At 36.9% G+C, this 26,438-nt stretch overlaps 3 protein-coding genes across 4 annotated transcripts; 1 reads left to right on the top strand and 2 right to left on the bottom strand.

The window, feature by feature from the left end:
* Positions 1 to 1,349: 1,349 nt before the first annotated feature.
* LOC121424803 lies at positions 1,350 to 26,438 on the bottom strand. Of its 2 annotated transcripts, XM_041620588.1 has the most exons (4): positions 26,424 to 26,438; positions 25,524 to 25,626; positions 11,882 to 12,019; positions 1,350 to 5,292 (listed from the first exon to the last, which is right to left on the bottom strand). In XM_041620588.1, the coding sequence occupies exons 3-4, from the start codon at positions 12,002 to 12,004 to the stop codon at positions 2,581 to 2,583; spliced, it is 2,835 nt and encodes a 944-aa protein (XP_041476522.1). In that variant the 5' UTR covers positions 12,005 to 12,019; positions 25,524 to 25,626; positions 26,424 to 26,438; the 3' UTR covers positions 1,350 to 2,580. The 2 variants fall into 2 exon arrangements, with proteins under 2 accessions (XP_041476522.1, XP_041476523.1); XM_041620589.1 differs by lacking the exon at positions 26,424 to 26,438 and having other exon boundaries at positions 5,174 to 8,440; positions 25,524 to 25,676.
* LOC121424804 (putative nuclease HARBI1) lies at positions 13,458 to 18,568 on the top strand. The gene is made up of 4 exons (XM_041620590.1): positions 13,458 to 14,028; positions 16,701 to 16,967; positions 17,342 to 17,478; positions 18,028 to 18,568. The coding sequence occupies exons 1-4, from the start codon at positions 13,663 to 13,665 to the stop codon at positions 18,308 to 18,310; spliced, it is 1,053 nt and encodes a 350-aa protein (XP_041476524.1). The 5' UTR covers positions 13,458 to 13,662; the 3' UTR covers positions 18,311 to 18,568.
* LOC121424805 lies at positions 20,150 to 25,270 on the bottom strand. The gene is made up of 5 exons (XM_041620591.1): positions 25,023 to 25,270; positions 22,946 to 23,065; positions 21,895 to 22,042; positions 21,089 to 21,201; positions 20,150 to 20,483 (listed from the first exon to the last, which is right to left on the bottom strand). The coding sequence occupies exons 1-5, from the start codon at positions 25,113 to 25,115 to the stop codon at positions 20,208 to 20,210; spliced, it is 750 nt and encodes a 249-aa protein (XP_041476525.1). The 5' UTR covers positions 25,116 to 25,270; the 3' UTR covers positions 20,150 to 20,207.

Genomic DNA, 26,438 nt, shown 5'->3' with positions numbered 1-26,438 from the left:
ACAAAGCTATGTACAATTGCATCTGGGTATGAAAATTATGTACAAAAGATTTACTTACTGGGACCACACTTAATGAAATACTTGAAAATGGGTGATTACATTTAAAGTTATACTTGGTTGCTTATTGAAAGTATTTTAATGCTACCATAACATCATTAACATGGAATCATAAAAAATGAAAGTTAGATATTCTTCTTTTTTTCTTCATGTCCAAATCTATGTTCATGTCCCACAGTAATTTTTCTCTCATTTGTTCAATATACAACATGAAGAAAGGAAAACAAATCACATTTCGAGTACATGCATGAGTGACTGAATTATTACCAATTGGCCTTGTATTACCGAAGGCATGCATTAACACATCAGGAAGTGATTTCATACACTTAAAACTTTGCAATATCCCTCTGAGTCCAAGGAAATTTTTTAATTCAGTTTGAATAGAAAATGATCAAATACAACCCAAAACAACTATTCAAAGCCTTTATTTTCTTAAAATAACAAAATATGGTGAAAAATATCTGATCAGTGATTTTGTTAATTTTCCAACTTTTTCCACAGAAAACACAACTTCGAAAAGACAATACAATTTTCAATATTTTCATTTTCAGCATAATTTTCATCTTCACAAATTTTCAAACATTTAAACCAAGAAGACGGGTGCGACTGAAGCTAAGTGATATCATCAAGTCAAAAAGAAAAATGATCTCAGGAAAAATCAAACATATTTTTTGTAGTCATGGTAGTTTAGTGGTGCTCAAAGATTAGTCACCCCATCAGAAAAATTAACAGTGTCAAGTTCTGCCGTATCTTGTTTTAGATATTTGATTGTGGTGTCGGGTGATAAAATATTATATTCAATAAAGTTTGTTTCTCTAGGTGGTTTAAGACCGCCTCAAAGTTCGCCAGTTCCAGGTATTCTCTGATTGGGAAATTTACCCCGATCAGAAAATACCAGGTATTTTGGTAATGTGAAAGCAAACTACCCGTAATTTCCCCGAAAGAAAATACCCGCTAAATAGTAGGTACTTGGTGAAATTACGAGAACTTTCGTGGGGATTTTTCCAAGGTCGCAGGTATTTTGGCAATGTGAAAGCAAATTGCGGGAACTTTTATCTCAGCGTGTCATTGGGCGCGGCGGGGTGGGTGGCTGCTGGGATAGTGATTTTGAATCTCCCGCCTTGCCTGCTTATCAGACCACACTGGGCATGCTCGTAACTTCGGGAACTTATCCCGAAGGATGTGTTTCGGGGCGGTGTGAATGCAGGAATAATTAACGGGTATTTTTTAGCCTTTAAAAGTTCTCGTAATTTAACGGGGATTCTTGTGATCGAGGCGGTTTGAAACCACCTTCTGTGCCCAACAAACATTCAACACTCAGCAGGAGTGCATTTTGTGGTGGGGTTCACTAACTTTTGAGCAAAAATGTATGTGTGTAATTAATGGTGGAAGCTTGATGAATTTGAGGAAAATATTGTGTTTCATATGATTCAAAAGTTATAAATTGAAAATTTCAAGGGTTAGGTGAAAGTCCAGTGGTAAGCTGGACACTGCCAACATGGCCAAAATCAAATACATTGTAAATATGGATGTACCATGTATGCACAGCCATGCCAAAGAATGGTTATGTTCATCTACACATGGATTAAAAGCCTATTGGCATGAATTCACATTTCAAAAGTCCTTAATTTCTATTAAGAGAACATACAACATTACAAATACATGTTTTTTGGAAATGAAATGTACAACTGCTAATCGCTTTACTAACACTTTACTCTAGGACAATTATTTCAATAAAATATCAAAATATCTATTACTTCAATTTTTCAAAAAGAGATCATCCATATCAGGATTCACATGTTTACTATCTCAAAATTCAACTCATACATCTTTTCATCCTCATATATATTCTCCATATCAGTTTTCTCCATGCATCTTTCTACACCTTCTGAACCATCCCCTACCCACCTACATGTAGGAAGTCCTCTCCCCAACCTAAGAAACACCCCCCCCCCCCATTATTTAGGATATTCTCTCACTTTCTTTTACATAATCCTTCTCTATTTTCAACCACAATCACCATTCATTTTATCAAGATTACTTTAAAAAAAATCTCCATTGAATCTCTCATCACTCCTTCTTCTCCCTCTTTTCCGTCCCCTCTCTTTCTCTACTCCCTCAACTCTGTCCCGTTTCTCTGTCTTGATCAATCTCTCTCCTCTATCTATCTTTATTCACATTTCACCTGCTTTCACGTAAGTATTTACAATAACCATCAATGGCCTCTAAGCATTCCCTACGGCAGCAGCGTTCTCTCCTCCATCACCCCATAAATATCATACGTGGACCTTAGGACATAGCTAAGACTATCAGGGTCGATAGGCCTGAGTCCATACAACTTTACTGCTTCATCAGAGCTACTACACTTAACACATGATCACTAACTATTTTCCTAAGAGCATTTTTTGCAAACTCTCCTTCAGACCTTGCCTTGGTGTGTATGCCAATGATATCATCTTCAGATAAACTCTCCAACTGATCGCTCCAGTCTGAGTTTCCATCATCTTCATTTGTAAAAGTCTCTTAAACACTCTCTTCCTGTTCTTTCTCGGATTGAATCTTGGTGCCTTTCCTTTTACGAACATTGCCATTTACACTGGATGTGGCTGTTCCTTTCTTACATCTTTTCTTTTTCTCATTTCTACAGCACTGATCGATGGCTATGATGCATTTCCTACGAAAATCTGCCTTGTCAAACTCATCAACATCATACACATCATACACTGTTTCCAAGATGTAAGCCACAATATTTGGGTCTATTCTCTGGATATTGGGCCTTCCGGAAGAGCTCTTCCCAGAGCAATTAGAAATGGCGAGTATGTCATCAGTCAAAAAAAGTCGCAAAACACGAGCGACAAACTTGGGCAAAGTTGGGCCAGATCCTTTCACACGAGCGATATCTTTGTCTGCTAAAGAATGGCATGTTGACTTTATACCTGTACTTTCTTCAGACATGACTTCTTTGAATCCTTCTGAATTCGTAGCACTACTTCCCTCCTTTCTTCCTATCTTCTCTCCAGACCCACATTCACCATCTATTTGTTTCATAACATTTCTTTGCATCCCACTGGCACATCCAGTTTTTCTTCTCTTTGAACTAGCAAACAAGTCCCTACAGTGTGAATCAATAGCCATGAAACATTCCTTGCGGCACTTAGTATAGTCTTGTTCTTCAATACCATATGCATCAAATGTGGTCTCAATGACATATGCCAGTATATCAGGGTCAATCGGTTGGACATTTGGCCTTCCGGAGTCTGATCTTGTTTTTCCAAAACAATTGCTATTGATAAGTACCCGATCACTAACAATATGAGTGATGGCATGTGTGGCAAAAGCAGCTGCTGATCTGAAATGACTTTTAAAGTTTGAGATATCTACATCTGTTAATTTTTTCAAAGGCAACCCCTTTAATGCCCATTCTTCAATCCCATATTGTCTGCCCTTTCCTGTGATTACGGAAGCATCCTGTTCATCACTGTTGCGGGCACAGTCATGCCTTCTATTATCCAACTCTGTGTCCTCATTTACCTTATCATTTCCAAGCATTCCAGTCTGATCATCTTCTCCATCTGTTTGTCCACAACTATTTTTAGGCATTTTCCTTCTTGAACCCTTTTCCTCACTTATTTCATTCTTTTTTGACTCTGTAATTGCTTGTTCTTCAAGATGTCTTTCCTCCACTGGTACTGGAGCAATTTCTGTTGGAAGACATGCTATCGAATCATTCCCAGGCAACCTTTCTTCCTGATTTGCCCCTATCCTACCCTTTTCGATTGCTGATTTTCTAGGTGCTCTTCTTGCCACTTTCCTCAAATATCTACAGTGCGAATCGATTGTTGAGACACATTCACGGCGTACACGATGCTTTTCACGTTCTTCCACATCAAACACCTTGTAAGTCGTTTCCAAAGCATACTCTAGAATACCAGGATCTATAGCTTGCACATGTGGAATACTTGTAGTGGATGTGTGTTTCCCAGTGCAGTTGCTTTTCATCAAAATGTCACTTCTAACAAGATTTTTCACTATTTCTAGGGCAAATCTTCCGATGGGCAAGCTCCGCAATCTGTTAATTTTGCCTTCAGGAAGCTTTTCCCATCTGAAATTTTCCTGTGGTTTAGCAACTTCTTCATTCACCACCCCCTGAGCAAAGCTTTCTTCATCTTGTTGTGACAACCTGCTGCTGGCAATGGATCTGTCATTCTTTTCCCTCTTACATGATTCAACAGAATCATAATCTTTGCTTCTTGCACATTCATCTTGTGCCCCTAAACTATCTTCTTCACTGTCACTGCCACCATCGAAGAATACATCAACAGTTCCTACATCTTCATCATCACTTTCCTGTAAGGATTCAATTCCCGCACAATTCTCATTTTGTCCATCATTATTGTTACTTGTTTCATGATCATGCATGATACTATCCCTCATTCCATCTAAGTTCTTTTCAGTCATCATCTTGTCTTCTCCACCACTTACATTCATATCTTCTCTGTTAAGATTACCCAAATTATCCTGTGTCATTACCCTTGAAACATCATTTCTTGTTTCCACCAAGTTCTTTTCTGGCATTTTCCTTAGTGCATCAATCCTTTCTCCATGCTTTTCATGCACACCATCTCTGTGACCATCACCTGAAGTATTCTTGGTGAAAACCCTCCCTGTTGCTTCAACAGTTTGTCTTCTTTCTACTTCATCACTTTTACCATTTACAACATTCTTGCTCATCATCAATCGTCTAGAGTCAAACTTTCTTATTCCTTTTCCATGCATGTATTTTCTTCTACGAGCAAGTAAATTATCTTTGACTATTCTTCCTGTATTTCTCTTTTCTCTTAATCTCTGCTGTTCATTCTGAGCTCTACCCTCTATCACACACTCTACCTTTCCTGCAAGAGCTTTGAGCATTTCCTTGATGCCTTTTATTTCAACCTTTACAATCTTCATATCTACCATCATGGAAGCAAATACTTTCATACTCTCTGCAATTTCCTGGAAGTAATCAATCTCATATTGAGTATCCCGATCAAACTCTTCAGTTTTCTCCTTATTCCTCCCCTCATTATTTGATTCTAGTGTCTCTTTTCTTCTCCTGTCTGTCTCTTCTGTTGTGTCCTCCTGTTCATCAAGCAGATCCACCTCATTGTCTTCATCTGATTCTTCCATCAGTCTATCATGTTCTGTTTCCATTGTAGCAAGGACCTCCAATTCCCCAGTCTGTGTTGTACAACTCTGTAACATGAAAAACAAATAAATCCAAAGTGTTCACTTAGGCCATCTTCAAGCATCTGTATGCTTACTTTCATCTAGGTGCGTCTGAGGAGCAAAAGGGATAGTTTTGTGAAAATCATTTAATATTCCAACAAGAAACTACATAGGATCTCCTTCGAATCTTGAAAGAACAAGCCTTGAAGAAATACTCTGCAGAAAATAAAAGATGCTGTTCTGAAGAGAATTGTGTTCTGTCAGCCACTGCTCCAAGTGATGCGGTGATCTTGTAGTGGTAGTTACAAAATGCATGAAGAGCTTCTGATCATTGCCTTTGACAGCTTTTTCTCTCATCCTCCATCACCCCATAAACAACATACAGGGATCTTAGGACAAAATTAAGAATATCAGGGTCACAAATTCACCAATCGTTTATCTAGAATAAACATATTATGAGAGGGAAATAACTCTCTATATCACCCTCTTTATGTTCTTTCTCCAATCAATTCTTAATGCCTTCACCTTTACGAACACTGACATTCAAACCGGACTTGGCATTTACTTCCTTAGATCTTTTCTTTTCTCTGTTCTACAGCAGTAACAGCACTGATCAATGGATATAACTAATTTCTTAAGACAATGTTTCTTGTCATACTCATCAACATACACTGTTTCCAAAATGTAAGTAAAAATATCTGGGTCTATTCTTTGGACATTTGGCCTTTCAGGGATTCTTTTCCCAGAGCAATTAGTATTGCTAAGTATATCATAACTCAAAATCATTCTCATTACACAAGTGACAAGCAGGGATATTCTAGTGGCATTTCTTTGGATGTGAGTGATTATCTAATAAACAATGCCATGTTGACTTTATACCTGTACTTCAGACATGACGTTCTGATTTTTCTGAAATCTCAACGCTACTTTCCTCTTTTCTTCCTATCTCCTCTCCAGACTCACATTCACCATCTTTTTGTTTCATAACATTTCTTTGCATCCCACTAGCACATTCACTTTTTCTTGTCTTTGAACTAGCAAACAAGTACCTACAGTGTGAATCAATCGCCCTGACACATTCCTTACGGCACTTTCCTTGGTCTTGTTCATCAATACCATATGCATCAAATGCAGTCTCGATGACATATGCCAGTATATCAGGGTCGATCGGTTGGACATTTGGTCTTCCGGAGTTTATTCTTTTTATTCCATAACAATTGCTATTGATAAGTACCCGATCACTAATGACATGAGCGATGGCATGGGTGGCAAAAGCAGGTGCTGATCTTAAACGACTTTTAAAGTTTGAGATATCTTTGTCTGTTAATTTCTTCCAAGGTAACCCTTTTTGTGTCCTTTCTTCAATCCCATATTGTCTGCCATTTCCTGCGATTACAGAAACATCCTGTTCACCACTCTTGGTGGCACTGTCATGCCTTCCAATATCCACTTCTCCATCCTCTCCACCTGGTTTTACCTTCCCAATTCCAAGCAATCCAATGGGATTATCTTCTCCATCTGTTTGTCCATTACTGTTTACAGACATTTTTTTTCTTAAAACCTTTTTCTCACTTATTTCATCTTTTTTCGACTGTACACTAACTTGTTCCTCAAGACGTCTTTCATCCACTTGAGCAATTGCTGTTGGAAGACATGCTATCGAATCATTCCCAGGCAACCATTCTTCTTGATCTGCCCCCATCCTACCCTTTTCCATTGTTGATTTTCTAGGTGCACTTCTTGCCACTTTCCTCAAATATCTACAGTGCGCATTGATTGCTGAGACACATTCACGTCGTACAAGATGCTTTTCATATTCTTCGACATCAAACACCTTGTAAGTTGTTTCCAAAGCATACTCTAGAATACCAGGATCAATAGCTTGCACATGTGGAATACTTGTAGTGGCTGTGTGTTTCCCAGAGCAGTTGCTTTTCATCAAAATGTCATTTCTAACAAGATTTTTTATTATGTTAAGGGCAAATCTTCCGATGGGCAAACTGCGCAATCCTTTAATTCTCCTCTTCGGAAACTTTTCCCATCGGAAATCCTCCTGTGGTTTAGCAACTTCTTCGTTCACCACCCCCTGAGCAAAGCTTTCGTCATCTTGTTTTGACAACCTGCTTCTGGAAATGGATCTGTCATTCTTTTCCCTTTCAAACTTTGCTGTAGAATTATAATCTTTGCTTTTTGCACATTCATCTTGTACCCCTGAACAATCTTCTTCACTGTCACCGCCGCCATCAAAGAGTACATCAACAGTTCCTACATCTTCATCATCACTTTCCTGTAATGATTCAATTCCTGTACAATTCTCATTCTGTCCATCATTATTAATTGTTGCATGATCATGCATGCTATTAGTCCTCACTTCATCTAGGATCTTTTCCATTATCATCTTGTCTTCTCCACCACTTTCATTCATATCTTCACTGTTAGGATTACCCAGACTATCCTGCGTCATTACCCATGACTCATCCTTTCTTGTTTCCACCAAGTTCTTTTCTGCAATTTTCCTACCGGCATCAATCCTTTCTCCATGCCTTTCATGCACACCTTCTCTGTGACCATCACCTGAAGTATTCTTGGTGAAAACCCTCCCTGTATTTTCAACAGTTTGTCTTCTTTCTCCTTCATCTCTTTTACCATTTACAACATTCTTGTTCATCACCAACTTTCCAGAGTCAATTTTTCTTCTGCCTTTTCCATACATAATCTTTCTTTTACGAGCAAGAAAATTATCCTTGGCCATTCTTCCTGTGATTCTCTTTTCTCTTAATCTCTGCTGTTCATTCTGAGCTCTACCCTCTATCACACACTCTACCTTTCCTGCAAGAGCTTTGAGCATTTCCTTGATGCCTTTTATTTCAACCTTTACAACCTTCATATCTACCATCATGGAAGCAAATACTTTCATACTCTCTGCAATTTCCTGGAAGTAATCTATCTCATATCTAATATCTCGATCAAACTCTTCGGCTTTCTCCTTATTCCTTGACTCATTATTTGATTCTAGTGTCTCTTTTCTTCTCCTTCTGTCTGTCTCTTCTACTGTGTCCTCCTGTTCATCAAGCAGATCCACCTCATTGTCTTCATCTGATTCTTCCATCAGTTTATCATGTTCTGTTTCCATTGTATCAAGGACCTCCAGTTCACCAGTCTGTGTTGTACAATTCTGTAACATGAAAAACAAATAAATTCAAAGTGTTCACTTCGGCCACAAATAGTGGTAACTATTTTCAAGCATCTGGATTCTTATTTGCAGAGGAGGTGTGTCCCCGGAGAAAAAGGGATAGCTTCATGTCATGAAAATCAATTAAATTCCTGATAAGCAACTACATGGGATCTTCTTTGATTCTCGAAACAAGCATTGAAGAAATACTCTGCAGAAAATAGATGCTATCCTAAAGAGAACTGTGCTCTATCAGGTGATGTCGCAGCTCCAAATGATGTGGTGAACTTGTAGTGGTACTAAACAGTAGAACATACAGGGGATATTTTTCAAAGTAATCTGCGCCATTCAATCTACTGCTAATATTCCATCAATCTCTTGCACTTCCCTGCATTCCTTAAAATTCACAGAATCTAAAATCTACAAAAATATGGGAATGTGGATGATTTGATTAGTTGTGTTTAGGCAACCTTTGAAATTCCTTCATGATTTTAGGTACTGTCTAGTATACCCCTCTTTCCTTTCCTTTCTCTTCCTCTATCTTACGTGCCTTTCCCTTGTCTGCTTTCTTTAACTGGTTTCCCTTTAACCGATAGGCCTAAATAAATCCAGTTTAGAAGATCACTTCGTTATTGTTATCACCATCTCCTGGACTGATTTCCAGAACCAATTCATGCAAACTGGTCTGTTGCTATTGGAATGCTCTCAATGAGGTCTCGTGTTTTGCATGAACTTGGAAACCACAGAGTAGTGGACCTAACATGCACACACTTGCACACCTGTGCAAAGATCGCATCCTGAAGAATGATTGTGTCTTCACCTATGCTTAACTGGTTTAAACTAAGCAAAGCAGTCTTGAAAACCACATCACGAGGTGTTGTTCCACATGTTTGGAAGACTACATAAGATCGCTGCCAAAACCACTTCAAGTGTTCCCAATAAGCATCAAACTGGTCTAGTTTCTACTTAAATATTTGATAAAAAAGGGGGCTCTCTCTATTGCTACTTCACTCCCGACCCCACCCTCTCATCCAACATTTTCCCTGATTTCTTGACTTTCACAAAGGTATTTCCAGTATGTATTACTAGCATCCAAGCATTGCCTGTTACAGCTCTCTCTCTCATCCTCCATCACCACATAAACATCATATGTGGATCTTAAGACATGCTCAGAATATCAGGGTCAATAGGCCAAAGTCCCAAAAGCATTACTACTTCATCAAACTTACTACACACTCAACACAAGATCACTATTTTCCTAAGAACATTTTTAAAAACTCTCATTCAGCCTTTGCCTTGGTGTGTTTATCGATGATAACATCTTCAGATAAACTTTTCAAGTGATCTCTCGTGTTTAAATTTTTATCATCCATATCCATATAATTTCCTATTCCTTTTCTTTCTCCGATCAACTCTCAGTGCCGTCACTTTTACGAAAACATGCATTCACACTCGACGAGGCTTTTCCTTCCTTACATATTTCTTTTTCTCTGTTCTACAGCACTGATCAATGCATAACATGCATTTCCGAAGACAATCTGCCTTGTCACTCTCATCAACATTATACACGTCATACACAGTTTCCATGATGTAAGCCACAATATCTGGGTCTAATCTTTGGACATTTGGCCTTTCAGGGGTTCTTTTCCCAGAGCAATTAGAATTGGCAAGAATTTCATTACTTAAAATCTTTCTCAAGACATGACTGACAAACAGGGGCATTCTTGTAGAATTTCTTTTGATGTTGGTGATATCTTTGTCTGATAAACGATGCCATGTTGACTTCATACCTGTAATTTCTTCGGACGTGACATGTTCGGATTGTTCTGAATTCTCAACACTACTATCCTTCTTTATTTGTATCTCCTCACCAGACCCACAATCAAGTTCTTTTTGTCTCATAACATTTCTTTGCATCCCACTGGTATATTCAGTTTTTCTTCTCTTTGCATTACGAAACAGGTTCCTACAGTGTGAATCAATAGCCATGATACACTCCCTACGGCACTTTGTTTGGTCTCGTTCTTCAATTCCATATGCATCAAATGTTGTCTCAAAGACGTAGGCCAGTATATCAGGGTCTATTGGCTGGACATTTGGCCTTCCAGTGTTTGGTCTTTTTACTCCAGAACAATTGCTATTAATTAGTACCTGATCACCGACAATATGAGTAATGGCATGGCTTGCAAAAGCAGATGCTGATCTCGAATGAAGTTTAAAGTGTAAGATATGTATGTCTGTTAATCGCATCCAAGGTGAACTCTTTCCCGCCCGTTCTTCAATCCCATATTGTCTGCCTTTTCCGGTAATTACAGAAGCATCCTGTTCACCACTCTTGGTGGCACTGTCATGCCTTCCAATATCCACTTCTCCATCCTCTCCACCTGGTTTTACCATCCGAATTCCAATAAAATCATCTTCGCCATCTGTTTGTCCATTACTGCTTTTAGGCATTTCATTTCTTAAAACCCTTTCCTCACTTATTTCATTCATTTTTGACCGTATCTTAACTTTTTCCTCAAGATTTTTTTCATCCACTGGAGCAATGGGTCTGTTATTCTTTTCCCTCTCACATGTTGCAAGAGAATCATAATCTTTGCTACTTGTACATTCATCTTGTACCCCTAAACAATCTTCTTCACTGTCACTGCCACCATCAAAGAAAACATCAACAGTTCCTACATCTTCATCATCGCTCTCCTGTAAGGATTCGATTCCTGTACAATTCTCATTCTGTCCATCATTATTAATTGTCACATGATCATGTATGCTATTAGTCCTCACTTCATCTAGCTTCTTTTCTGTCATCATCTTGTCTTCTCCACCACTTATATTCATATCATCTCTGTTAGGATTACCCTGCGTCATTACCCTTGACTCATCATTTCTTGTTTCCACCAAGTTCTTTTCTGTCATGTTCCTACCGGCATCAATCCTTTCTCCATGCCTTTCATGCACACCTTCTCTGTGACCATCACAAGAAGTATACTTGGTGAAAACCCTCCCTGTTGCATCAACATTTGGTCTTCCTTCTTCTTTATCTCTCTTACCATTTACAAACTCCTTGTTCATTACCAACCTTCCAGAGTCAATCTTTCTTCTTCCTTTTCCATACATGTATTTTCTTCTACGAACAAGTGAATATTCCTTGGTCATTCTTCTTCCTGTATTTCTCTTTTCTCTTAATCTCTGTGATTCATTCTGAGCACTACCCTCCATCACACACTCTACCTTTCCTGCAAGAGCTTTGAGCATTTCTTTGATGCCTTTTATTTCAACCTTTACAATCTTCATATCTACCATCATGGAAGCAAATACTTTCATACTCTCTGCAATTTCCTGGAAGTAGTCAATCTCATATTGAGTATCCCGATCAAACTGTTCGGTTTTCTCCATATTCCTTGACTCATTATTTGATTCTAGTGTCTCTGTCCTTCTCTCTACCTCCATCTCTTCTGTTGCATCTTCCTGTTCATCAAGCAGATCCACCTCATTTTCTCCATCTGATTCTTCGATCAGTCTGTAATGTTCTGTTTCCTTTGTACTTGGGCTCTTTGGTTCATTCATCTCTGTTGTACGATTCTGTAGCAAGCAAAGACACAAAGAATAAAAAATCATGAAAGTCAGTCTAATCAAAGTGTTCCCTTATATCACAAATACTGATATCACATTTCAGTAGTCATTTCAGCAAAATGATCACTATCACAATTGTCATGATTTCTCCTTTGAGTTCCTTGAAACTCAATCTTTTAAGAAGTACGTTCCCCAAAGATGCTATCCTTGCGAAGAACATGCTCTATCACAAGCTGCTTGGGTTCTATGTGTAAATGGCAACCTTGATGTGCGTGGTAGCTAGTGAAATATTGATTTCCGAGTAATTCTATCCATTTGAAATTTATCCATAATTTTCGGTTGTACTTCATCACAAATCGATGCTTTTCGTGCAAGACCCCTACCAGGTACAGCATATCAGTGTAGAAAGTTCACTTTTGGTTTCAAGGTTTTGAAGTGCAAAGTTGGTGGACATATTTCTCTACCACTCACTCATAAAGACCCATCCACATGTACACAGAATCATAATGATATATGGATCAATGACTTCTAAATTACAAGGCAAACCATATGATTGGCTCCAGCTTCCCTCACTAAAAGGGACTTTATTCATTCCTCTCAAAGTGGCAACGTCCTTCTTGATAAAGGTATTAAAATGTTATCAATGGCTTTTAAAAAAAATTGTCTTTATCATATGAAATAAACTATTTATGAGACCATGACGAAAAATTACATTCCAAGGGTTTGAGAATTTTCTTTCTGAAATCAAAATTGTGATGCTTACTGAAGGTTGATCTCTACATAAAACAAATTTATTCAATACACGACTTAAGTTTTGGTATACAATTGCCCCCACACTGATGTAGAAGCCATTTATCTTTTGATTGCTGATTCTCTCTATAAGATGAAGACGATGAGTGAATTCCACAAAAAGAACATCCCCCCCAAAAAAAAAAACTTCAATTTATAATGGTCAACTACATTAAATTATAAAGTCTTCAAAGGCAGCACACACACTAACTCTACATGGAGAGCCTAATTCCGAAAAATACTAAACTGTATAGGGCACACATGAGAAATACGGGCGCATTTCGAGTAAGTTTACATGTCAGTAATTTGGAGAAGCTGGGCTGTATTTTGTATTTTATTTCAATTATTGTTTCACCAATGCATTTTCAGGTTTTCTTGCAGTGGACTAAAATTATGCTTAGCCCATTTTCAGGTCTTATAATGTTTGAGCTGGAAACTATACCTACTTAACGTAGTTAATTTTGTTGTCCTGTAAATTGTGATGAATCAGTTGAAATGAACACAAAATCTATAGAGGGATTGCCTTTTAATACTATCTCGATGAGCTTTGATTTACCATGCGAGTGAATGGGAGTCTGAATTACTCATGTGTGCCCTCAAAGGTACGATGTTAAAACACAACCAGCCAGTGTTCTAGAACACACAACCCTCAGGGCCCCGTTGCATAAAACTCTAACCGGAGTTTTCTCCGGTAAAAATCTCCGGTTAGAGTGAAAACTCCGGTAAAAAATAATTAACCGTAGTTTGTCTGTTGCATAAAGAATAACCGGATTTTTTTCCGGTTACCTCCGGTTCATTTCCATAGAAACTCCGGTTAATTTTACCTTAGCTCTGAAGTTGGTGTTTAGTTAACCAGAGAATTTATGAGCACAGATTTAAAGATGGCTGCTGTACTGCATGCTCTGCAAATCGCTGCACTCAGACGGGAAAGGGTTTTCCGCGATCGGCACCATCCGCTCGACGTTTACGATGATCAGCAAATGTTCAAGTTGTATAGATTTACAAGGCAGGGGTGTCTGCACATCATAGATATGATAAGTGATAGGCTGGAGCACAGAACGAGGAGGAATCGTGCACTTTCCCCATCCCTGCAAGTTTTTTTAAGTCTACGATATTACGCGACAGGTAGTGTCATGGATGACACACGGTGCATCCATGGGGTGCACCTGAGTACAGCATCGCGAACCATTCGGAGAGTAACCCTAGCCCTATGTGAACTGAAAGATGAGGTAAGTAATCAATAGAGTAATAAGTATCCTTTTTTTTAATTCAATACATTCAACGTATTACCATTGCATTGCCCATGTATCATGAATCTTAATTGCTTACCTACCGGTACCGGTACTCATTTACAGTCAAAACTGTCTGTCAAAACAAAGTTATACCTCAGTTCTAGACTACTAAACCCTTATTTTCTAGAACCAGTTAAGAAGGAGGAATAAAAAAACAATCTATTTCAACATGTTGTTTATGTTTATGGATATGTTGTTTGTGACTTACGAAGTTTTTGAAGAGATTTGGGGGTTCTTAAGACGGGCTGAACGAGAAATAAATGCTTGTGCGTTGATTATCGTTATCAATTATCCCAAACCCAGTCCCGCACGTGCAAATGCGCGTTGGGCATTACAAATATTACGAGACGATACGCACTGTCATTCAGTCAGTCGATCGACTACAGTATTGTATCAGAGCAGCCACCCCATAAGACGTTAAAAGACCAGGTAACACCGGTCAATTTATGTCAATATACTTCTAAATTTACTTACTATTTTCATTTATAATGCCATACCGTACGTACGCAGACAACCTACTCCGAAAACACTTCTATGACTGATCGATGACGACTCACACATACATGCGAAGCGTACAACCGATCGATGTATATCTCGTTTTGTTGTTGTTTGCGAGTTTGTTTTCTATGGAATGCTGAATTTGATAAAATTTGACTTACCATTAAGATCATAAAAATTATATTACAAAATAATCGATCTATTTATAAATGGTCGATCAAAACAATTAATGAACACACAATTTCCATCCCTTCCTAATAAAAGGGTAAAATATATTGTGCGTTACTTTTTCCATTCTTTTAATTCCCATGTATTCGTTTCTCAGAAAATTGTGAGGAAAATATGATTTTTTAAACCCTGGTTTTTTTTTAATGAAACCCACGCTCTCGCCCATGAGCAAAAGCAGTCCCTTGACTCCCAACCCCTGGCGTACCTAGGATTTTCCAAAAGGGGGGCAAATATTTGGATGGAGATCTCATCTGCAAAAAAATTCACAACCAAGAAAAAAAAGGTCTTCAACCCCCAACTCGAGGATTTAATTCTTACCGGCCAGAAAAAAATTGAGAATAGAAAAAAAGGGTCTTCAGGTTCAAAAGAGCTGGAAATATGTCTGTTTTCACTACATTTTTACATTAAAAATTATTCACTTTGCTTCTCAAATGGGGGTTGGGGGGACGTCACCTGCATGAATTGTGACTCATCAGAGGTAGTGCCCCCCCCTGCTTCCCTTTTCTTCAACTGTTCTCTTTTCTTGCAATTTGTTTCTCTTCCCAACCTCACTTATTACATTTTCCCTTTAATTTCCCTTTCATTTGATATTGCGCCCCGGCCTTCCGGGGGGGGGGGTTCAGTGTCCCCCACCCACACACACACACGCTTTTTGAAGCACTAAAAATTGGCCCCTTTTTGCCCAAGAAAAATGACCCCTTCCAAATGCATTCGTTTTATGTATTAAAGAGCGTCCCTTTCTTGCCTTATAAATTCTCGTTTCCTTTCTTGCTCTTTTAGCGCCCATAATTTTCCTCAATTATCGTTCTTATCCCTTCTAAGTGTATTTTTAAATATAAAAAATCTTTTTAAACTCTTCTTAAGCCCGTTTTAGTTGCCCTTTTTTGTAGTGAAGTTCTAGTAGCATGTATTAATATTGGCCCCTATGCACCTTGATCAAATGCCCCATTTGAATATACCCTTATTTACTTTTGCTTAAATGCACCTTCTTTTTTAATTTGTTCAAATTTCCAGTGTTTTAATGTAACGTATTTGCAGTTAGCATCCTTTCTTTTCTTCACCCCGCCCCAACAAAAAAATACCTCCATGGACCACCAAAATAATGTTCAAGACCAAGAAAACAAAAGAAGAAAGCAAAGAAAAGCGGTTAAATATGATATTGTTCTCAAAATATTATGTCAAACTCTATCAGAAATTAGATTTTTTTAAAACAACTGTCAAAATTTGCTTGTTCGCTTCTAGCTTTAAAGATTTTTTGCTCATATGCCATGTCTTCCCCCCTATTTATCACTCATTTGTTTGCTCAATACCCTACTACAACATACATGGTAGATGTGCTATTTTCTTAATAGGTGTTCTGTTTTTCCCCTGTGCCCCCCGCCAAATTTTCAATTTTGCTTTGCGCGCCCTGCCTGTATATATGCCCCATCACTTTCTTTCTCCTATATTTTTATTTTTTCACACTTTGTTTTTCTTACTTACCCCCTTCCATTCTCTTCATGCCTCCTTAATTCCGAATTCCTTTAATTATCCTTTTCAATCCCTTCTATATTTAGATCTCTTTCTGCCCTTATTTTCTACCCATTTCCCTTCTCTCTTTTGATTTTGTTCATTACCTTCAATTATTTCTCTCCCCTTTCCCCATTTCCTTTTGAACGTTCCTTCGCTTTTTATCTCTATTTCCCAATTCATTTTATGCCCCCTTCCTTTCTGTAATTTCCTCTCTACCTCATTTTCTTTTTTTCTTGGGGGGGGGGGGTGGGGCGTAAATGACCTCAGACAAGAAGCTCTGCCTCTCCATGTTCCTATTATTAATCACATTTTATATTTATTCATGAGATGACAGTGTTTTTATGCAAGAAATTTTTTATTTTTTATGACAGGTTATCAAGTTCCCTGAAACTCTGGAGAAAGTGAGAGACACCCAAGTTTCCTTTTTTGAGGTTGCAGGATTTCCGAATATTGTTGGGGCGATCGATGGAACTCATGTTAATCTCCACGGAGCACCTCTAGGAGAAGAGGAGTACATCTATGTCAATAGAAAAGGAAGGCATTCAATAAATGTTCAGTTGATTTGCAATACCCAATACAAGATCACGAATGTTGTCGCCAGGTGGCCTGGTAGCACCCATGACAGTAGGATATTGAGGGTATGTTACATTTGAGTGTTACACTGTTGAATTGTATGCAAATTCCTGTAACGATGCTGTTCATCATTTCAATTTAAAACCCTTTAAAATTCCTGGATTGCTGTCATGCAATCTGTTTTAAAACTTTTCATAATTTCTACAATTAACATACATATATATCTTAAATTGATTCCTAATAGATAATTGTACATTAAGATATACAAATATCTTTTATAGTAATTAATAACATTTCGTACACATTTCTCAGTATCAATTTTTTTCTTCATCTAATTATATATTGTTTTTATCATTTCATTTTCACTACGTTTAACCAAGTCAATCACAAACATTAATTTGTTGCCCCCTCTTTTTTCCATTTCATGAAAATACTACAGAACAGTGCAATTGGACAGCGATTCGCTAATGGTGAACTTCAGGGAATCTTGTTGGGGGATTCAGGTTATCGTTTGGAAAGATGGCTCATGACACCTGTGAGAGATCCACACACAGAAGCTGAAAGGAGATACAACAGGTGAAATGTCAAATAAATATTTTATTTCAGTATTTTTTACAACCAATTTCGGTGCTCATTCAATAATAGAAACAGCATACACCAAAAATTAATTTCAAAGTATATACACAATAATAAATACATTTGCTCCAAATGCATTTGCAACAATACTTGAAAAAAAAACTATTGCTTGTCATTAGGAATAATATAATGTTCAATTCCCTGAGAAAGATATACTTCCCCCTAGTCAATTGCATGGTAATAATATATGTTGTATAAATACATTTGAATATATCAATATCAATAAAAAGTTCTATGGCAAGGTCTGACATTTAAAGCCTTGGGTCAGTTAATCAAAAAGTAATATGAATGTATGATGCATGTAGTTGATTGCATGGTAATAAATAATATATTTTGTATAAATACACTTGAAATATATTAATATGAATACAAGTTATTAGGCAAGGTCTGACATTTGATGGATAAACTTGGCTTGGGTTTATTGAGTTTAGTTTCCCCAATAAAATCTCAAACAAATCTTATCACATATCTTATATCCAATGGTTTCAGAGCTCATTGCCGAACCCGGGTCGTCATCGAGATGGTCAACGGCCAGTTAAAGAATAAACTAAGATGCCTCATTGCGTCTGGCCTCCAACTATCCCCTGAAAGAGCATGTGATGTAATAGTTGCATGTTGCGTTCTGCACAATGTAAGCAAGGATCTCAGGGAGCCAAATTACCATGAAGGAGGGGAAGAAGATGTTGAATTACCACCCATTGACCAAGCTTATGATCCTGTAGGAGAAGGAGCAGCTACTAGGAGAGACATTATCGATACTTATTTCACCTAGAGTTCACTTTTCTATTCTGGAATTGAGGTGTCACTATTGCATATATTCATATTAGAATACCAATATTTACCCTTTATGCTGAGTGCAATATATTAGATCCTTTATAATCCAATTTTCAAAGATTTGGAATAGCAATTGAAATAAACATCCAAACCTACAAAATTTTACAGATCAAAGTTTGCAACAGTGATGGAAATTTAGAATAGAAATTCCAGCCAATCTTGAGCCTCCCTCTAGAAGCAAATGCATTAAAAAAGAGAATGACTTTGTTGGCTGCAATTATTTTGACTTTACACTGACCATTTTGCAGTATAATGAATTTAGTATTATTGGCATTATACTGAACTTCAAATATTTTTTTTGGAATATTTGAAATTATTTTTTTTTAATGCTGGGAACTTTCATATGCAATATAAAACACAATTTGATCTAAAATGTCCTCATGACTGGATAAATGTGGAGTCTTTTAATTTGTCCCAAAAGTTCGAGGAAGGAAAAATGGTAGTAATGAATATATTAATTTCCCATCAGGAACAGTAATTGACTGATCCAACCAACATGACTAATTTTGCTTGTTTCCTCAGTTGTGTTGCCGAAATGGTTATTAGTGGTGTCAGTATGGACTATGGCATGTCATCAATGATCAGATGCGAAGCACTTTTTTCTTCTATCAATAAAAAGTTCATTCATCTGAATGGTGGTTCTGTATTGCTTATCATCTAAAAAATGCTTTTGAGATGGATCAGAGTATGAGATGGATCAGAATACGAGATGAATCATACAGTACTAGCATTACAGAGTAACCCTATGACATCATAAAAATTCCCTTGTAGCATTTCATTGTTTTTCTGTTTTTTTTTATAGGCGCCGCTTTTCTGACGGCGGCAGCGTCAACACCAAATCTTAACCGAAGGTTTGCCATAAGATTAATCAAGCATTACTGAACATCCTGCCTTAGTTTCAGTTCACATGACCAAGATCAAAGGTCATTTAGGGTCAATGAACTTTGGCAAAATTGAGGGAATCTGTTGAATTACCATAACTTTGAATGTTTATGGATCTGATTCATGAAACTTAGTAAAAAAGAGTAACCAAGTATCACTAAACATCTCATGCGAGTTGCAGGTCACATGACAAAAGTCAAATGCCATTGAACATAGTATTGTATCATTACATGAATGGTGTTTTTGTGAATAATTATTTTATAGTAGTTTTCAAGGTCAGCACTGCTGCTATATTGAATCGCGTGATGCAGGTGAGACTGCCAGAGGCATTCCACTTGTTGATACAATAATTTGGTAGAGCATGATGGTAACCCCCCACAGCCCAAATTTGGTGAGAATCTGTCCATGCGGGCCTCAAGGTATGACATAATACACAATTAATCCTATTGAAGTCAAATTATTATTGACCTACTTCTAAATGTTAGGAAACAGACAAATAAATAATACATTGACTTCAATGGGGCTAGTTACATATTTTTGAGTTCATATTAGGGCCCCCATGGACCGATTCCAACAAAATTTGGGTTTTTGTGAGTTTCCATCATGCTCTACCAAAATATTGTATAAAAGACAATGAAATGCAAAAATAAATGTAATGTCATTACTTCAGTAGTCTATAGCAGCATGAGTGGATTTTTTTGCAGGATAAATGTGTACCAAGAGATGCTAATGAAGAACCAAGAAGCAATTCTACCAAGAAGAAAAAAAAATCTTTTGTTATCTAGTTGAAAGGATGGTCCGGGCTGAAAATATTTATATAAATACATAGAGTAGAATTCACAGAGCAAAGTGCCAAAAATTTCATGGAAATCGAATAAGAAATAAAGTTAATGAAGTTTCAATTTTAGCAATATTTTGTGAAAACAGTCATCCCTTTTAGAAAAAAAAATCAATCATGTTTGCTCACATATTCTTGAAGGACCCCCAACATGGCATTGAGGGTCGCTAGAATGCCTTGTTGGGTCTCCAGCATTGCTTCTTGATTCCTCAGAAGCATCTCTTGATACAAATTTCCTTGTGATACCAAATTTCTTTTTTTTGGGGGGGGGATTTTCTTGATCTTGATCTTGATCCAGATCTTCCTCTCCATCTCCCAATGTCTCCACATCGTCGTCTTCCACCTGTCCCATCTGGTGCAGAAGGTTGCATGCCTCTGTGTTTTGTGAGCACTATATGGATACGATAAATTAGAAATGAATATTAAAACAATGTAAAACTACATAATCATACTATGGTGAGATGTTTAAAGGTAAAAGTCAGTAGTTGCAGCAAACAATTATTTCATGAGAAAGACTCTGAAATCAAGGTTAATTGTCACAATATTATCTTAGATCTAGATCTGGTACATTAATGTACACTTATCCTTGTAAAATCTTTAAATCTTAGCTCGTAATTGACAATTCTGGTGATCATTAACACAGAAAAGCATTATGTGGGACACTGTATTAATATTGCTTCGAAAAAATGGCGACATTTCATGGAATTCTGTGATTATTTTGCTCATTTCTCAGCAATTATGCATTCATATTTTTGGAGGTAGACTTGATAAGAACAACGCACAGGATATCTTTCCTCCCAAAAGTGGAACGCCTTGATAACCCTCATGTCCATGTTGCATGAAATAGATCAATTTACTTTAAGTTACATCATTTCATAACTTAACCTTGTTTTAGAAATCAACGTTGATAACAAAAAGCTCAGCTAACATAGGTTGAACATTTTACTTCCACTTTGCAACTAACTTTCCAACTACCCATAAATAATTAATACTTACTGGTTGAGTTGCCCCAGTCTCACTATTTTGCCCTTTTATGCCATGTAAGGCTTTGTCCGATATGGTGAGTAGTACCTCTTCCAACATAGGCTTGAATCTGTAGGAGCCTCCGCCTGTACGAAAAAAGGTATGCATTTATCAATATCATGCCTAATACACCCCTCCCTACCCAACAAAATAAAATATATGAGTAAACAGTTCCTCTGCAATAATTTTTAGTGTTAATTATACAAGGAAATTCAAGTTTTTCAAAAATAGTTATCATTAATTACGACTATTAAATTCAAAATACATTGTTTAGAGTGCTGGAATATTCCGCTTATTAAGCGGAATTAAGCCTTAAAATGAGACCAAATTGGATCTCTAGCCTGTCTACAGTCTAGCAAACTTATATCAAGGTTTTAAGAGTTGAAAAGTATATTTTCCATAATCTTTGGTGGAAATGCCACAAAACCACCTTTTGCAGGATGAGTTCAAGATCTGTGGTCATAAAAATAAAAATCAATTTCATACTAGAATTTTTTTCAAGTAAAATTGTTCAGGAATGTTACAAAAAATATTAACCACCATAATTAAAATTATATGAACTTCTAGTAATTAGAGCAACATGATTTAATTACATTTAATAAGCACACAAATTCTAAATAATATGTAATTTTTTGTTGTGATCCACAGTCAAGATCTAAGGGGACCATAACAACACCATCCTACCCCATCCCCCCCTTGGACCGACAAGACTCATTACACCCTTTAACGATTGGAGTAAAAATGTCTTCTTCCATTTGTTACGAGGAAGGTAGGCTTACCAGTCTTCTTCTTATCATCCTCATATTTTTTGGCCCTTTTCTTTAGGTCGGACCATGCCTTACGCACGTCATCCCCACTCCTGGGGCATCCGGTCGCTGAAAGCTGCTTAGCAATATTTTCCCAAGCTTGTTTGCGCTGATCAGAGACCTGCATTTAACAAAGGAGGAAAATGTATTGTCATTTTCAAGCATTTGAAATTTATTACATTGGCATTGCAGGAAACAACACACCATACACTTGTACAATAAAAAAAAAACAAGTGGAATGCCTCTTGCAGTCTCACCTGCATTACTCAATTCGGTCATAAAACTGTTACAAATTATGACTAACGCATAAATACAAATAAAAACAAAAATTAGGGGAGGTCCACTTGAAATTTTGGGATGGATAAAAGTAAAAATTTGACAAGCCCCCCCCAAAAAAAAAAAGTTATCAACCTAAATTTTAGAAGTGGATCAACTGAATAAGGTCATCAACTTAAATGTTAGGGGGGACCACAAACATTTCAGGGGGGCCTGTGTGAATTTATGGGGGAACGCAGGAAACAAAATTGACAAGCAAAAAAGAAAGGTTATCAACAAAATATTTTGTGGGGGCCATCCCACACCTCAAATTTAAGGGGGGGGACACGTCCCCCTGCTTCCGCCGCCCATGCTAGTGTTTTATCTTGCTATAAGCTTCATTTTAAAATGATGTCAGTCAGATTTCACCTCTGCTGACCTCTAGAGGTAAACTACCTTAAGGTCAACAACCTCAAAATATCAGAATATTGAGGCTTTGCATAATTAGTTCATGGTAAATATTGTTATGTTGCAAAAATAGTCATTGAATATTGACTTTTAATGTCTCTCGATATTCTAGAGAAAATAGCGAGTATAATTTTGTCCCTTGAGGGCTGTCCAAAACAACAATTCATACTTGATTACCTTTTATGTAAGTTTTGAAGAGTGCAGATTGTGATAAAAATATGGCCACAAATAGTATTGTGTTTAATTCTGGCTAGATCTGTGCCTGCTTCATATTTCTAGAAGAAAAAGGTAAATACCTTACCCTATCAGTGGGAGACAAAGGCTTTCCGAAGAGCACAGACCTCTTTTCCCTGACATATGCGCACAGAATTTGGATATGCTGCTCTGTCATATTTTCACGCTTTCGTTTGGTTGGCGTTTTCTGCAATGAAGAAGAAATTTTATTTTAAGAAACCCCCAAAACAAAAGTAACACTGAAATATGACCATGAAATTAAATCACAAAAACATTAAAGGGGAAGTTCACCCAGAAGAAAACTTTGTTGTAAAAATAGCAGAAAAAATAGTAAAATATATTGGTGAAGGTTTGAGGAAAATCTGTTAAAGAGTAAAAAAAGTTATTAGAGTTCAAAGTTTTGGATTTGTGACGTCATAAACGAGCAGCTGCCCCATGTGTTATGTAATATAAAATACATGAAATTCAAATTTTGTATGGTTCCTGATGCCTTAATTTTGTTTTCTATTCATGATCGGGTGTGAAATGATTTGCCTATTGATATACAAAAGGTAGAGTGAAAACAATTTTCTGAGAAAATAACTTTTCATTGATTTTTTACCATTTGCTATGTAGGAATGCTGCTCGCATATTACGTCACAAATCAAATTATTGAAATTCTAATAACTTTTTAATCACTTGATGATTTTTTCTCAAACCTTTGGGAATATTTTTTATTTTTTCTGCTATTTTTACAATAAACTTTTTGTCAGGGTGAACTTCCCCTTTAAGAATGATAATTTTTCTTTAAATCTACTTGTCAATGAAAGTCCCCCCCCCCCGGCCTAGTAGATCTACTTCTCCTTTAAAAATTTCAATTACAAGTAGATCTAAGTCTACATCAACAAAAATATTATAAAAATGTAATTAATTATGTAACTGATCAATTACTTTGTAATTTTCGGTCTATATATGTCAAGGAGAGGGGGAGGTTTTGATTATAAGATGTTAACTTCCATATGCACCCCCACCCAGCTAGAATTGAAAATAAAATTATGGAGGTTGAAAATGATAATAATCTGGAGGTTACATGGTTGAGATTTCTTAAATGAGCAAACTGTTGGGGAAGTCTTTAGTACCGTAGTAGTAGTGTGTTAGTGCGAGCCTGCATGTGTAATCTCGTCGGCAATTCGGAGGACGGGTTTTGTCCAGATTTTAATTTGTATAATAATATGTAGGCCCTATTGGTGAGTGAGCCAACGCAGCTACTTCAGCGGAACAACCAAAATACAGAGACTGATGCTTTTGGTCTAATTTTTGTGAGGCCAACCATCGGTAAAATATGATATTGACCCAGATCTGGTGTTCCACAGACTCTTCCTAATTCAAAAAATATAATTAAAAGAATACAACCTACTTTAGACTAATTAAAGCCTAGTCATATGATGAATAAATACATTAGAATACAAATGACAGTGTTATTATCTTAGTTGAGTGTAAACACAAGTGAGCATTTTATCCCCCAAACTGGCCAAAGATTAAAAAAAAATAATAAGCCAACCATTGGCAACAAGTCTAAGGACAATGTTATAGCAATGTGGAGTCTACATTGGATGATTACAACACAAATTCAATTTGGTTTCGATACATGATGAAATTGACATTTTGAACTGAAAATGAATCATGTCTTATTTCGTGATCGACCTCATTCCTCAGGCTCAAGTCGTCTCTGACTCTGTCTCTGACTCACTCTGCTGAGCATGAATTGGTCAGACATAGAATATCGATATTATAAATAAACAGTATCTGAAATCATAGTATCATCAAGAATTTATAAAACCATAAACAGATAAAGACCTAAGTTAAAAATTCGGCCGTTACGACATCGAACGTCTACTACTACTAACAAACTGCATCCCTTCCATACACGGCCACCTCTACGCCAGAGCTCCGGCGGAGAGGGGCACCATTACTCCGCTAAACTACGGTGTGAGCATCAGCTACAATTGGATTTGTTTGGGCGAAAACCACCGCGCCGTGATGATTAGCCGGGGATAAAATGATACATATTTTCAGCAGAATGGATGAATCTAATAGTTATTATTTCAAAAACTGTATTTCATGATACAATGAACAAAAATAACGTATTTTTAAAAATAAATTACCTCATTTGGTGAAGCCATTTCGTTGACGTTGCTAGCAGACAATCGCAAGTTTACACGGGCGCAATTATTTTTTACCCAAATTTCAGTGCGCATCCTCGTTCACGAATATTCGTGGTTAATAAAACTCTGGTTACCAACCTGAGTTTTCCAAAGTCTTTATGCAATCGATTTTTCAATCTCAGGTAGCCAACCTGAGAAATCTACGGTACCCGAGTTTTCAACCTTAGAAATCTCAGGTTAGAAAAAAAGTTTTATGCAACGGGCCCCAGGTGTTAGAAAGATCCATGTACCATGTAGTTTGATGGTGAACACCAATGAGTGTTGGAAATAACACCTGTTCTGACACTGGTGTGAAATATTTGGTGCATGGTCCTCTATGAGCATTTGGGGTGTAATCTAACACCTTTCTTGCAACTGGTCTTAAACATCGATCCCCTTTTGATCAAAATTAGATTACTGACATCAGGTAATGATTATCAAAAGAATACATTGAATTTTTACCAGATATCAATATAATCAATCTGACTCCAGCAGGAATAGAATAGGTAGGTTCTCTCTTCAGTCAGAAGTCCATCACCAGAGAGTTCATGATGTGTCATATGACCTATAAGAAAATAATCAATACTGTGAAAATAATTCAACCTATATTGTTCATAAAGGCCTGGTCTTATTGGCCAACGGACATAACACATATTCATAACGGATACAGCCGACAAGTAAAATTTTGGGGTGGCTTCATCCGTTTTCATTCGCTCCAGACAATGGAAAAAATGGGCGAACAATGAAATCACAGTGGACGGATGCTAGATGGATATAGAGTGCATGAAACATGAATTCAAAGTGTACACACAGGATATATAACCTTTTCCAATGGATGGCAAGATTCTTTTCCGTTATACATCCTTTCTGGATCTGTAAGTGCAGTGGGACCATGCCTTAACACAAATTAAAAGTGCTAATACATGTATGAAAATATTGACTATTCTCAAGAATAATAGGTCAAGGTATCTTATCACCCAGACTTAGATTTATATCCATTCTTTATTAAAAAGTAAAACAAAAAAAATATTAAAATGAATGAAGTATACAAAAGTTCTAGATACATGTACCTTTAAGAAAAATGAGCTAGCCTATTTGTTCCCCTTTCAAATCTGCAATTTATCAAAACAGAATCATTTGTCTGTGTCTGAAATAGTAAAGAAATATCTGTATCTAAACACAGGTAATCAATATCTCTTTGTAAACTCAACATGTTTTTCCTCCAAGTTACTTTACTGGATACAAATAAAGATTGATTTAACAAATCTATAGTAATAATAGTATAAAAAAGAAAAATTGTTTACATTTAAAAGGGACTGTAATTTTTATTTTCTGTACAAAAAAAAATTGATTTGAACCTACCTGGATTTGTCGTTG

The sequence above is a fragment of the Lytechinus variegatus genome, chromosome 12 (assembly GCF_018143015.1).
Source record: "Lytechinus variegatus isolate NC3 chromosome 12, Lvar_3.0, whole genome shotgun sequence".
Classification (NCBI taxonomy): domain Eukaryota; kingdom Metazoa; phylum Echinodermata; class Echinoidea; order Temnopleuroida; family Toxopneustidae; genus Lytechinus; species Lytechinus variegatus.
The sequence above is the reverse complement of the archived record's forward strand: the minus strand, read 5'-3'. Positions and strand labels throughout refer to the sequence as shown.